Source organism: Cryptomeria japonica, chromosome 7 (genome assembly GCF_030272615.1).
Source record: "Cryptomeria japonica chromosome 7, Sugi_1.0, whole genome shotgun sequence".
Taxonomy (NCBI): domain Eukaryota; kingdom Viridiplantae; phylum Streptophyta; class Pinopsida; order Cupressales; family Cupressaceae; genus Cryptomeria; species Cryptomeria japonica.
Genome location: NC_081411.1, coordinates 472227744 through 472242359, shown reverse-complemented (window position 1 = coordinate 472242359; position 14616 = coordinate 472227744). Strand labels below are relative to the sequence as shown.

Here is a 14616-nt window from a genome sequence, read left to right as displayed (position 1 = left end):
AACATCTTACTCAGAGGTTACATAAAGTTGTCATAAACTACTTGAAAGGCACAAATTGACTATACTAATTGCAGGAAACCAATTTTGTACAGTTGTAAAACAACTGCTAGAGGCTACAGATGATATTATTGTTTCACCTATGTATTAAAAAGGTTTTGGAGAGAATGAAGACTGCACTTTTGCAGCACATGGTGAAGATCCTTCCCACCACGATAGTGAGGAGGAATATGTTATTTAGAATAAATCATATTTTTGTACTTGTGAATACATCTATGGGTCCCTTACTCACAAGGTATGTTGTAAGGCCCCATTCAAGTATTGTCTTGCAAATGGTAAGATTCCCTATTTGTAATTGTACTTGTTGATAGAGAGTACATCTCGATTCACAAATGAAGTATTGTACTTGTGTATAGTGATAGGACTAGTGAATGGTGAGTGTGTCTCAATTCACAAGAAGAGATGCATGCATCAGTAACGATCAGCATCAACTAATGATACTGTCAACCATGGATTCTAGTGTGTCCTAGTCAGTGAATTATTTTTGTACCTTGGTGAACTATCAGCGTCACAAATTCATCTATGTCTTTAGAGGTGATATGATAATAAGGGGGTGTGTTAATTATTACTATCCCATCTTCAAGTTAGTCCTAATTCCTAAATTTGAATAATAATAAACTATTAACTTCTGGTGGGAAGTTAGTGAGGTGGTGTCTGTGTAGCCACATTTAACTACTTTCCTCAATTCTATATATACATGTTTTTCTATTCAATAAATGATCCAAGCATCAACACTTTTGAAATTTGCAAACTACCATGCATGCTTGAATGTTTCCATTAGCAGTTGCTACCCATCCCAATGCAATGGAATCAAAAAGAATGACAGGAACTTGGTCCAAAATTACAAAAAAGAAAAGAAAGAATTAAAAGAGAGGGCTACAAATTCAACACCAAGAAGGAAGAATAACAATGCTGTTGTAGTTTCAGGTACCAACATAAGTACAAACCATCTATATGTATGTTTCCAAATGGAATCAAAATCATTGATAAAGGATCTTGGTCCAATTTTACAATGAAAAAAACATGAAATAAAAGAGAGTATTATAAATTCAACTCTAAGAATGAGACAATATTCTCACAGATTTAGATATTGAGAGAAGTACAACCCACTGATAACAAATTTTAAAGTGTGTTACCAAATGGAATCGAAATGATTGATATAGGAACCTGATCCAAGACTAGAATGAAGAAAAGCATATAAATAAAAAACAGGACTGAAAATTCAGCACTAAGAAGTAGGTGTAATGCTGTTGTCACACTTTTGGATGTCAAATGAAAAAGACATCACCTATGTACAGTGTAAAGTGTGTTATAAGGTAACATTTAGTGTTCTCCTCAGTATATGAAATACTTGTAGTATTTACCAGCTTGAGTATTTGTAAATCATGATCCTTTACTGATCTACACAAATTATGGTTTGTGTAGGTTCTAAGAATCTAATGCAATAAGATAAGGTGCACTGAAAATACGAAGCCACTACTTTGTACAGAGGGAACCTTAACCATGCAAACCAATTGCTGTTGAATGATAATGTAACTGGGACCTGACCATATTAACAGTACAAATCTACATATGTCAATTTCCTTTGTTTCATAAATTTTAGCGAGTCCGAACCCGAAATTGAGTTTATTGATATCCAAAACAGCTTTCTAAGGCACAGACAGGAAAAAGGTGTCATTGATTCATCATTGAAAATGGTTATCTAAGATATAGGCCTTACAAGATTGAAATGAGCTCTCTTAACCTGTCCATTTTTGTCTCTTATTTCATGTTTTGAAACTTCAAGCTTTCCTTTATAGATCTCTTTTCATATAGCTGACCCAAACCCACTATTCTGTGAAGTCATTGTGTAATTCCCAATTTTTGGTTTGTCAAATGTTAATTTCTTAATTTTCATGTGAAACATATTTGATCCTTATTTCACATTGACAAGAGCAATCCTCTATGTTCATAAACATTTCCTACATGGTTTTGTGATCAAGCAGTAGTCCTCTAGCATTAATGCTTTCTTCTGATTGATCAATGCTATTTCACTTGGCATTGCTTCTTTGGTGGAACTCTCCATTAAACATTATGCGTAATATTTTTTGCCTTCCATAGGACTACATATCATTAATGATATTGAGGTTCTCAAACATCTAAGATGAATTGGTCCAGGATATGAATTTAGTCAGCTAGAAACCATGTATTCTTGAAAACTCACCTTGATGATGATCATTTTAAAATATGACAACTGCTTCTACAATAAACAGAAAATCTGGCATGCATCCAACCAGATACATCCTTCATGACTGTTCTATTACTATGAGATAATCTTGATTCTTCTTCACAAACGCCAATGCAAATTACCAAATAGTATACTTAATCTTAATTAACCAGATTTTCTATTTTAAAAAAACTTTAAAGTTAACTTCTTTTTATGATTTATCATGAAACTTATTGAATATCAGACTCACCCGGGCCTAAAATCATCCTCCCTATTTCCATGAGCTGTGGACCATCTGTGAAATGTCTATCGGATGACACCAACCTGTTACTTTCTAATCCAACAAAAGAGGCAGAGTCAACTGCGAGAGAATCGATTGATTGCAAATTCTGGATTTCAGTTTCTAAATAGTGTATCTTTGGTAAGCAACTTTTTGGCAAATCTGTGACCTGCAAGCAGTGAGTTTGTAACAGTTTAAATTTGATTCAAATGAAGTTGCAGGAGACATTTCATATATTATCATTACAATTTCATATATTATCATTACACGTATGCAGAACAAGGCAATACAATAATGGACTAAATTCAAATCTCACACAGAACATGTCACACCAATAGAAAAGTATCATCTAGCAATAATTGCTAAACAAACCTTGACATCATTGATATCATCTATTTCTTTCCATGATTTTCCATTGCGCAATAATTCGAGTTTTAGACTTAATTTACTTCTTTCAACCTGTTAGTCAATTAAAGAAACCAACAATATAGTAAAATTCTCATTGCAACTCGTTCAAACCATTTATATAAATATTCAAAAAAGCTAAATGCATAAAGAATAACTTCAAAATTGTAACCATAAATTCTGTCAAGATACATGTCTTACTGGAATGCCTTATCTAACAAATTATAGAAAGCATGCAGCCATATAATTATGCAATAACAATGCAGCAATAAAAGACAAGTAGCATGAGGACAGCCAGAAAACCCAGAATATAGCAAACAATTCAAAGCAGAGAAATTTTATGGCCTGGAATCTAGACTTCTGCTTTCCAGCATATACATGTAATTCATTATAATGTTGTCAACTAATTACTGAAGGACCAACGGAATTTGAACGAAATTTATTGTCTATCCATTCCATTATTCCATCCACTGAACTATTTACATGTTACTTTATTTGTGCGTTCCAAAAGCAACAGAATTGACTCGCACAAAATACTGAGTTTATGAGATTTACAAAAACACAGACATGAGATTACTTGATCATTATAGTCTAATCCAGTGAACTTGTGAGAATCAAGAAATTGAAAGAGAAGTAACCTCAGCTTCCATGGCATGCTGTGCTAGAATCAAAGATTTATTACGACACTCCTGAAGTTCCCGGTACAGTTCTGCATTGCTAGCTTCGAGCCATGATATCTTTTGCTTTAATACCTATGCATACCAGAGTCATATTAAAAATATCAGATTGCCCTTTCTTCATTATCTCTCATACATTACAAAACATGTATCAAGCAATCTATTGATTGTATGCAATGCATTCATGTCTAGAATTACCTGTGCTTCATTAGATGGAACACCTCCACCAGCACGAGCACAAAGCAGTTCAGATTGCAAATATTCAAGTTGTTGACGCATTCGTTGAATTTCATTGGTCATTGGATCACGATTTACCTGCACATAAAGCTTGTTACTAATACTGGCCATCTCTAGATTGAGATTCAAACAAGGTTTATAGCTTGTAACATGATGCTAGTATATATACGGTGCTTAACTAAACATAAAATGTGATGTGTGACACTTACAATTGGCTTATTCTGAATATTACGAGCCCGATTAGCATACTTAAGAGTGTTGAGAGTTTCCTCTGCATTTATATCTGCTGGACTGACGCAAGCTGAAACCAATATCATTGATCAGCATTCATTAACAAGAAAACCTTATAAAGTGCTTATATTCAGAAATTCAACAAAATGTTTTAATAAAAAAGACAGTGTTGCATAAAAATGTTGAGAAATGATATCAAGCTAAAGAGAAATAGAACCAAAGAAGCCTGATTGCCAATGGCTAAGGAAGATAATGGGATTTTCATGGAGAAGATAAGGTAAAGAAAGAAGGGATAAGAAGAATAAGGCAAAGATGTTGTCGACGGTTCTAGTGGTTCTCTGAACCATAGTTTGAGGACTCTATGGACTTGCCACAGACTCTCCAAGACTCTCGGGTCTGTTAGCGAGCCAAGTCAACTCACCACGCACTCCTGAGCCGAGTCTAGGAGAGTCTGGGACAAAGACTTCCGAGTCTGTGCTAAGGCCTCTTGCGAGTCTAGTGTAGACTCCCGAGTCGTGATGAAGGGCTCTTGCCGCTTGCTGAGAATGCCCAGTCAAGGTTAAAACATTTTTTTTTTTTTCACTTTTCCTCACTTTTGACATTTGTTACTGCTAAAAACAGGAAGATGAAGACTTTAGTTTGCTATTTTTAACATTTGGACATATCATTATATGTAATTTTGTAAACATTTATAAACTTATGCTGCTGTTATACATTTTAAAGTTTGAAATGAATGATGAAATTTCAAATATTGAGTGTTTGGAGATCATATAACGTGTAATGTTTCAATTATGGCTCTTATGTTCTCTAAATGCATTAATTTCTCTTTTTTTTTGTAAAACTATGGTTTTCTTTTTTGCCGAGTCCGCAGTGAGTCTGAATTTTCCAACTATGCTCTGAACCATTGAAACCTCCAATGTGGTTCCAAGTTCATGTTTCAGCCCCGACCACAATAGAAGAAAGGCAAAAGCAGGATCCAAGGGGATCAAGGGGGCCAAGATAGTTGACAACAAAGAGAAGAGCGAGGTGCAGTGGATGAGGTTGAGAATGAAGTAAAGAAAGCTAGGACTTGCATCAAGAGTTTTGAAGGTTCCTAGAATCGTCAGAACCCTCGATGGAGTTCCTGGTTTCAATCGAACCCTTGATTCTTGACATGATGGAATTACGCAAACCCAACAAAGGAGTGTAGTGAACCAAAGGAAGGGGAAGAAATGAAGGTAAGCCCAAGGCTGATTTGTCCTCCTCCCCCCATCGTCCCACCAAGTTCCGATTTATTTTTCAAAGATTGCCTACCTATGGACTTTCGGTGTTCTCTCTCCTCTTCCCATTTGGCATGTGACATAGAGTAAACCCAAGGCCTGATTGCCAATGGGCAAACCCATCGAAGCCGTGAGATTTTTTAGTGCCTTTTCTTGGGACGATGGAACAGAAAGCCCAATTTTTCGCCATTAGGCTACATGAGGTCTCTTTTGGCATGTTTTTCTTTCGTTTCCCTTCTCCACCAATATGAATGCTATAATGACTTTCCCAACTACCCAATCTCAAGCCATGGAGCTATAGGAGATGATTTCAATGCCTTCTTATGCATCTTTAAGGCAAAAAGCAGCACCCACATCCTCCTTTCCTCTACAAACTCAATCTTGTCAGGTGACCATGCTTGGCCACAATTTTCAACAATTTTTAAGGGGGATTTCTTACAAATCGCCCTCCTTTTCAGCAATGCAGACATGGCGAAGGTTTTTCCATGCCAACGAATCTAAGATTTTTGTGCAGATGTGTTAGATCCCACTAATGGGTCACAGCTAGAAATTTTTCTCCCTAACATGTGCCCTATCTTCCTCTCATGCCTTCTAAGCAATAAAAGACTTATGGGTATATATTGTAAAGGGTTCTTCCCTTGTTTCTCTAGCAGATATTTTTTTTGCACTTTTGTAATTGTAAATTGGCTCTATGCCTTTGTATCAAGAAGAGATTACCATTTTTACCTCTTCTCTACTCTTGCATTCTGTGTAAATCTTGTCATCTTTATGCATGTATGAACATTTATCATCTTTTTTGGGTTTGTATGTTGTGTTAATCTGCTACAAGTGTTGATTGTGGGTTCTTTCTATCCCGTTTAGTCTACTTCAGGCAATAACCTTCATGCTTACCTCCATAAGCTGATAAAATAGAAAGCTATGTGAAGTTTCTAGCAATTTCCTTGTGATGCCCTATGCAGTCTTGAACAAGAGGAATGACATTCTAATCTTGCAGTATCACCTCCTTTAATTTATGTCTTCCTTCTTCCCCTCTTTCCTAACATTTGTTAGAATAGGGTTAGATGTAGGATTACTCAGTGCTAGTTTGGACCAACACTGCTGCACTTTAGCTTACAGAGGGAACCAGCCCTTTATCTAGAGGCTTAGCTTTCTTAAGTAGGGTCCCACACCTTATAGCCATTCCCATTTTTCACTAAGCAGATGGATTTGGAATCCAGCAACGGATGCAGTTCAGAATGTCAACGCTTACCATTATTCCTCTTTGTTAATGAATTTGACAACAAAACATGTTATCTTGAAGCCTTCACAAAAACTTAAATAATAAATTCCTCACCTGTATATACACACTAGTCAAGTATGTATTTATTAACTCATGCTATATATATATATATATATATATCCACAACTCCTAACAAAATGTGGGACAAATTTAATGACTTGTTTGGTACAATTGATGAGTTTAAAATACTTTAGTTAGATGTTGAATTAACCACATTATTTCTTAATGCCTTCGCTTTAATTGAAGATTTATTAGTCAAATTTAAGTCTGCTTTCTTGATTTCAAGGGATGTTGTAAAAACGAGGACTTTTGAGCTTTGACTGAACAAGGAATAATCTTTTATATGTTTTTTCTTACAACATCTCCTGAAATCAAGAAAGAAGAGACTTAACTTTGACTAATAAATCTTCAATTGAGGGGAAGGCATCGAGAAATAATGTGGTTAATTTAACATCTAATTAAAGTATGTGAAACTCATCAGTTGTATCAAAAAAGTCATTAAATTTGTCCCATATTTTCTTGGGAGTTGTACAATTTATACACACACATATACATATGTATATATGTGTGTGTGTATGTGCGTGTGTATATGTATATGTATATGTATATGTATATATGTGTATATATTTATATGTATATCCATATGTATATATATGTGTGTATATACATATAAATATATCCATATGTATGTATGTATATATGTATATGTGTGTGTGTGTGTGTACACACACACACACACAAGCATGAGTTAATATATATATACTTGACTGATGTGTATATTCAGGTGAGGAATGTCATTCCCTAAAAAATGGCCTTGAAAAAAAAACTGTCCCAAAAATGCATCCCCTACCATCCCAATGCCGGAAACTTGGGGAGCATAGGGTGAAATGGAATAATACAACCACCTAAAGTACAAAGGAAAAAGGCCCCCATTTGCAAGTCAAAGGCCTCATTTGGAATAATCATTTTTTTCTCAACAGACTTTGATTTACAATTGCTTATGGGTCCTCATAACTTATATTCTTTAAATTCTAGATTCTGCTCATATAACATAGAAGAATACTCATTCACTATGAATATATATCTCTTGAGATCTGGATCAATAAATCCACTATACTGCTTTTGAAAGATAAAGAATGTGAATTAATTGGTATCTTCTTAATAGGGTAGTGCATAAAGTCAAAAGTATTTCCAGATAACCCCATACACTCTAAAAACATTGGCTGAATAGTATGAAGTTACTATAAACTACACATCGCTGCATGAGATTTTTCAAAGTGCATCAAATGCCTAGGTTTAAGAAGAATGCCAACGAGTCATTGAATCTGCAAGAAAATTCGTGAAACCTAGGGAAAATGTAGAATTCAAGATAGAATCATTAAACACAAACTAAATGATTGGAAAGTACATCTTCAAGAGTAGTCCAGCATTATATGACATCAACATGTCGATGTTTGAGAATATATAGAAAGAGAATACTGGAGATAAAGAGATTCCGGAAAAACTAGGAATAGTCCGACTTTAGAAAAAATAAGAATGACTACTCATTAAACTTTGAGAGATCAGCTCAGATAATGTATAACCACCTACAATGTATGACCTACCATCCATCTTATAATGAACAGCCTTATAAAAGATTATGATGTAAAGTACGTTATGCATACCATATTGCAACATTACAATATAATACAACAACAGGGTACACCACAAGCCTGTTCTAAAATCTTCAACCTCAATCTTGAAGTGTCAATAAAATATTTAAATTGGCGATATGATTAGGGTCACATAAAATGGCTCTTGTTCTCAAAAAATAATGATAACACGAGTTGCAAATATGTAGAATAAAAACACTAGATGCCAGTTGAACCATCCAAGATTCATCTCAATAAACATTATATTTGCATTATAACCCCCTGGAAAATACAAAATATTCATATAGCCTTGTTTAAGATGTAATCCTCCTTTTACGATAAAAATCTTATATTAAATCCTTGTTAATTTCACATTGCTCATAAGTGGCATCAAACTTGATGTGGTTTCTTTCCTTTAGGCCCATGACCATTTCCCAAGACCGGCCTATGGCTGTATTTTTTTAAGTTGCCACAAGTAACTTTCAATCATAGTTACTAGGAGACACAAGGTACCTATATTGGTCCAAGGAGAGGGATGCCAATCAAATAAGGGTACACAATTAATGAATAAGGAGACAGCTATTTCATTTGTGAATGTAATCAACAAAATTTACGGGTGGGGAATGAGCACATAATCCATGTATCCATGATGGAGTTTCCTAGCAACTATAGTTTCAATTGGCATTCAATCAGCATTCATCCCAGTTGCCAGTAGTGACTTCTGATCAATATCAAACCAACCATCCAAAGTACAAGCAACATTTTGTCAAAACCCACTCAATGATCAACTAACATGTACCCAACAGGTAAGTACCAGCCCATTCTTCCCTAGCTTAGCCAACAATTGCTTGGCATTCACCTGGCACCTTCCTGATGCCTAATCAAAAGTTGATAGACATCTACCAAACCTCCTGCATGGTGCCTAACCCACACAAAACCCCCCAACTTAGTGCCAAACAATAATGAAAAACTGGCATCAACCAAGTCTCCTATGTAATGTCAAATGATGCCTGATTCCCTGCTCAGTGCAAAAAGTAATAAATAATCTAACCATCTATCTATATCCATATTCATATCTAAGTACAGCTATAAATAAAAAATATGTTATTATTATCCACAATCTTTAAGGACTTATCAAGCATACCAAAGAACATTGAAGATTGACTCCTAACAATAGTAGTACTATACCTAATTTGAGAAAGGATTGCTCATTTAAAAATTACAACTAATGGAAGACACATCTGAAACAGAGGAAGTTGCAACATGAAACTATGATGTGATACATTGACAAAGAAATGTCAACCATTGTAGTTGTGTATGACAAGTTTGTTGTTATTAATGGCACAATTGTTGCAGTCATTAGAGACCTTGATATCATGTCCATAATGCTCGATAATTGTTCGATTACCTTTTAAAAATCAGTGAAGCATATTTTAAAGTTGAACCACATTGTCGTCCTAAACAAGAAAGTTGCAGTCAATGACAATCAATTTATTTTCATCCTCATCATCATGAAATGTTATGAATGTAACAGTTTTGACTCTTTACAAAAAATAAAATCATATTTTGAATTTTAGAAGACATACACGGACTCAATAATGATAACACGAGTTGCAAAGACATAGAATAAAAACACTAAATGCCAGTTGAACCATCCAAGATTCATCTAAATAAATATATATTATTTTGAATCCTTACAGATTTCACATTAGAAATATTTTGTTTTGTTGCTAGAACTTAACTAAAAATCCAAATCAGTAACTTTAATATCTGGGCAAATCCCTTGCTACCATAGACTTTTAAGCACCAAAATTGTTAAAAAGCGGATCTGTACATCATTTTTTATGCTGGTTTGAGATTTTGAATGATCAAAGGTGCACAAACAGAAATCTGAGACCTGATGTAGTGTTTGAGATTTTCAATAAGTTCAATCCCATGCACACCAAGGTGCCTAACTAGTACTCTGTTGAATACAAAGGTTTGAAAAAATCTCTTAGGAGGCAAAATTGAATTTGGCATGTACTTATCATTCTAGGCAGAAACTTTTAGGATCTTGAGTACATATAAAGGTAAAATAGCTTTGTACATCATTGATAAAAAAGACACGGATTGGTGTATGAGACCCTGTTGTAGTCTTGTAGACGCCCACGAAAGATTGTTCTTTCCATTTTGATTGATTTGTTCATATTTATACCTCTTTAGGTTTTGACCCTTTGATCAAGCTTGTGATAAATCCAGCTGTCCCAATCCATCTAAGCCTAAGGTACAGATGTATACAATCACAGCACCTACACTTGAATCCATTGTAAGGCTTGAACCGATGACCACCAAGATATGATCCCTTCTACTTACCAGGCTAGACAGACTACACCAATTATTGTAGATACAAACATTGCGTTGTACAAATGAAACTTTCTCAGTTTTACAAAAATGCACATCAATTTCCCATGTTTTGAAATCACAATATCTTATAACTGAATGCCTCTTGATAACTGTAAACTTGTAGATTAATCTCTACAAAGAAAAATCTGGTTCAAAATGAATGACACAACCCATGATAAGGCATAGATATTACATTGTACTATATGTGAGTTTAATAATGATGACATCAGGCGAAAAAAGAAATGTCAAAAGAGTAATGATAATAGCTGTCCAAGGCTTGTTTCATCTGTAACCTATGAAGATGGCCAGTCATACAAGTGTCTAAGAGAAAGTAAAAACATGGAACCTAGTAACTTTCTTATTTTGAGATTCTTGAAATCGGAGAATAGATACCCAACTTCTTGTGTAATATACTTATATTCAGTTTTGAATTCAAGACCATTTGTCACTGAACGTTTCATTTTACTTGCATGAGCAATTAATTAATAATGCCAAATGATTTATCGTGTTCTATAACTCTACCTATCATCACAGTTCTGCTGTTCCCCCCTAGAGAATCCTGCAAAGACAAGTTTACAATACCAAGTCAAATAACATGAAGTAGACTTACTTTAATACAAATTAAATGATTATTACCACAATGGCAATTGTCTAATAACAACAACAATTCCACAAAAAGTTGTCCATGCTTCATAAGCCTGCAATGCAAAGGAAACAATATTAGACCTGCAAGAGGCGAGTCAGTTTACTGTCTCTATAAGGAACATGAACTCCTTCTTTGCGCTTCTTTTCGTCTCCAAGTGCACTGATAACATTCCCAAGTGCTAGCAGTCCCTTGTTAATGTGAATACCTATATGAGAGAAATTACTGACTGGTCAATTACATGAACCATGTAATGAGTATATTGCACAACAATGACACCCAATATATTTACAGGGAAACAGAAACCTTCTTTTAAACGAAGACCATCAGCACCAGTCCTCTTAGCTCTCTCCGATCCAGCAAGATCTACTAAGTGAAGCTTTGCACATAAAAAATCTTCTCCTCCATCTTCTGTTGAACCTGTTTCTCCTGTTAAAACTGCATCCCATTTCCGCATCTGCTCTATGGTGATTGTGAAGATGGCATGTGAACGACTAACACAGACAGATCAAGTTATCCCCGCCAGTAATCAGCACCAGTAGATATTGAATAGCTGGCAAAGCCAAATCATACTAATGGCATTTGTATGGAGATTTAAAGGATCATTCTTTGAAGTAAATATTCTAAGTTGCTCACCAGTTAATAAATCAATATGCATGCATACTCACAGGCACATTATATATTGAAATAAAAATTATAGACAAAAGATCTGAGAGGAAAACATGAAAAAATATTGACCCATTTAATGCTATGTATATTAGTATGATCCACTGAATACTCAAAAACTCTAGGCATAGCAATCAGATTAAGACATAGTCAGCACAACCCAACGTAGCATCAAAATCTGTTGATTAAGTTGGCCTACAAAGCTGCATCAGTTCAAAACATAACCTAAATTACACTCGTTCAAAGTGGCAAAGTAACACTTTCATTATCAAATAGATAATCTGGGAACTTTCCGTCATCAAAAGAAGCCAATAATATAAAATTGCTCACATCATCGCAGCCTTGATAGGCTTTGCATCTCTTACAGAAAACTAAGCTATGATTTTATGTTGGTGGGTCAAATACAAAAGCACATTTTAGCACTATTTCTTGGAGATAAACGTGGGTAATGTTATAGCTTGCAATTTCCTTTGATGAACAATTTTAAAAATTGCTACAATCAACCAAGAGAATGTTAGACAGAAGCACACGTATAAATAACTTACATGAGGTGCTACATTGGAGACTATAGTAGAGCAAAAGTTTTCGCTACAATTTAGATAGACACATATACAGTATGGAATTGTGGAATTCAAAGTTCCTTCATAAAACAAAGATTTTCAAGGGTGATAATTTTACAGCACTTAATGCTTCAATTCAGCATACGGAATATTTTATTTTATTTTTTCCTTAAATCTGATAGAAAGTTAGCTATAATTTACTAGCTAAAGCCACATAAGGTACTTTATAGGAGTTTTAGAATTTTTGTCTTAGAATATAGGTTTTTCAGTGGTATTTGAATTAGATTGAGTTTAGGAGCATAGGTACTCAAACTAGTTTTTCCATATGCTTGAAATAAAGATTTCAACTTAGGTTGACCAGAAATCATTTCCAATTAGAATAGATTTTGGAATACCAGCTGCATTCGTAGATATGGATACTTCTTGCACGATTATGTGGATAGAATATTCTTGTTAGAGCTGTAGGATTTATATAATTTATTGAAATTTACAATAATCAGGAAGTCAGTTATGGTGTGATAACTAGAGAAAATAAATGTTTTGAAACTAGGGTTTAAAATGGTCAGATTAAGCAAGAGGTTTCTAGTATGTTCCTGGGCTCTCAACAGTAATGTCACAGATCATCTTCCCTATCCCCACATACACATAAAGACGAGAGATCTTTATCCATACGCTAGCATCCAATAATATTCCTCTAAATCTATATGGGAAGTGGAGGTTGACCATACATTTTAAACATTCAGGTGAAGAACTAAAACATAAGTATCATTAATTCTAAAACTGGCCATTGATTTTAGGAATCTGATATAACCCCTCAATTATCACTGCATAAAGCTAAGAAAAGAACAAGAAAAACTGATTTCTTTAAATTTTTCATTAGAATGGATTAAATAGGTGTCCAATGATAAGGATGTGTGCTGGCTGAATAATGCCAGGCACATGTAGAAAACCCAATATCTCATTGGCATAATTATATGTTTACAAAGAGAATGATTCTCGTCAGAATCACCTTGGCATTCATTGTCATTCTTCTATTGCCAGTAAGATGAACTAGTTTGTAACTACCATCCTCAACCAACTTGCAGTATTCCCCATCCTTCAATGACATGGACTGCAACGAGAACCAAATGTTTCTGATTTCTTAGCTCTAGAAAGGAGAGGCAGCAACAGAAGGGCATGCAGATAACTTCTAGAGTTTGTGGACCACATTTAGATTCTCCATGAAAATGATGTCACAAGAATTGCAAATAGAAACTAAAGAAGATCCAAAAGGGAATCCCTTAACCAGTAACTATCAACCTTAAAATTACAATTAAGAACAAAAGAAATTTGAGTCACCACTAGCATGGTAATTAGTCATTGCTCTAGGGTCATAACCCAAGGTGTAATGGCAATCCATGTATAGTATTTTTAAATAAAAATATTGAAATTCAATAAAAGAAACTTTCTTAATGATTAATATATTGAACTAGTGGGATGATACCTTTAACAAGTTGTCTCGTATCAATAATTTCTAGATTATTGTTGTTACAGTAAGATAATATCTCTTACACAATGTATTTAAAAAAGAGTGAAAGTAATCCATCAACATATTATTAATCCAGTAGGGAAGAGGGGTCTTGAAGGAGACTTGATAGTTGAAACAGTGATGAAAAATTTTAAACACTTGTATCCAAATTCACATCTTAATAATTAATATATTTAACTAGCGGGAGGATACCTTTAACAAGTTGTCTCATATCAATCATTGTTGTAACAGTAAGATAATACCTCTTACACAATGTATTTAAAAAAGAGTAAAAGTAATTTATCAACATATCAATAATCCAGTATATCCCTAAAAGAGGGATCTTGAAGGATACTTGAAAATTGAAACAGAGATGAAAGTTTTTACACACTTGTATCCAAATTCACATCTTCCAAAATACTACCTTCTAAACGATATGTCCGAGGTTAGGTCCAAAGAAAATGATGACATCATAAGCAGGAATTTGAGTTGCATACAATAGTTAACAAGTATTATGTCAGAAAATGTCAAAAATTATAACAGATGTGTGTGTGTGTGTCCCCCATTTTAGTTAATGGCCAAATAGCAAATTAGAC

At 34.4% G+C, this 14616-nt stretch overlaps 1 protein-coding gene across 5 annotated transcripts in view; it reads right to left on the bottom strand.

Moving 5' to 3' along the window:
- The window catches only part of LOC131065728 (kinesin-like protein KIN-4A), a 105716-nt gene that overhangs the window by 68615 nt on the left and 22485 nt on the right, over positions 1-14616 (bottom strand). For 2 of the 5 annotated variants that reach the window (XM_058000336.2, XM_058000337.2), the window contains exons 5-12: positions 11594-11781; positions 11371-11495; positions 11167-11203; positions 4072-4163; positions 3824-3940; positions 3587-3700; positions 2916-3002; positions 2514-2712 (exon numbers count right to left, since the gene is read on the bottom strand). In XM_058000336.2, the coding sequence (XP_057856319.1) occupies positions 2514-2712; positions 2916-3002; positions 3587-3700; positions 3824-3940; positions 4072-4163; positions 11167-11203; positions 11371-11495; positions 11594-11781 (959 nt within the window). Of the gene's footprint in view, positions 1-2513; positions 2713-2915; positions 3003-3586; positions 3701-3823; positions 3941-4071; positions 4164-11166; positions 11204-11370; positions 11496-11593; positions 11841-14616 lie in introns of all 5 variants that reach the window. The other 3 variants (XM_058000338.2, XM_058000340.2, XM_058000341.2) reach the window with 2 other exon arrangements.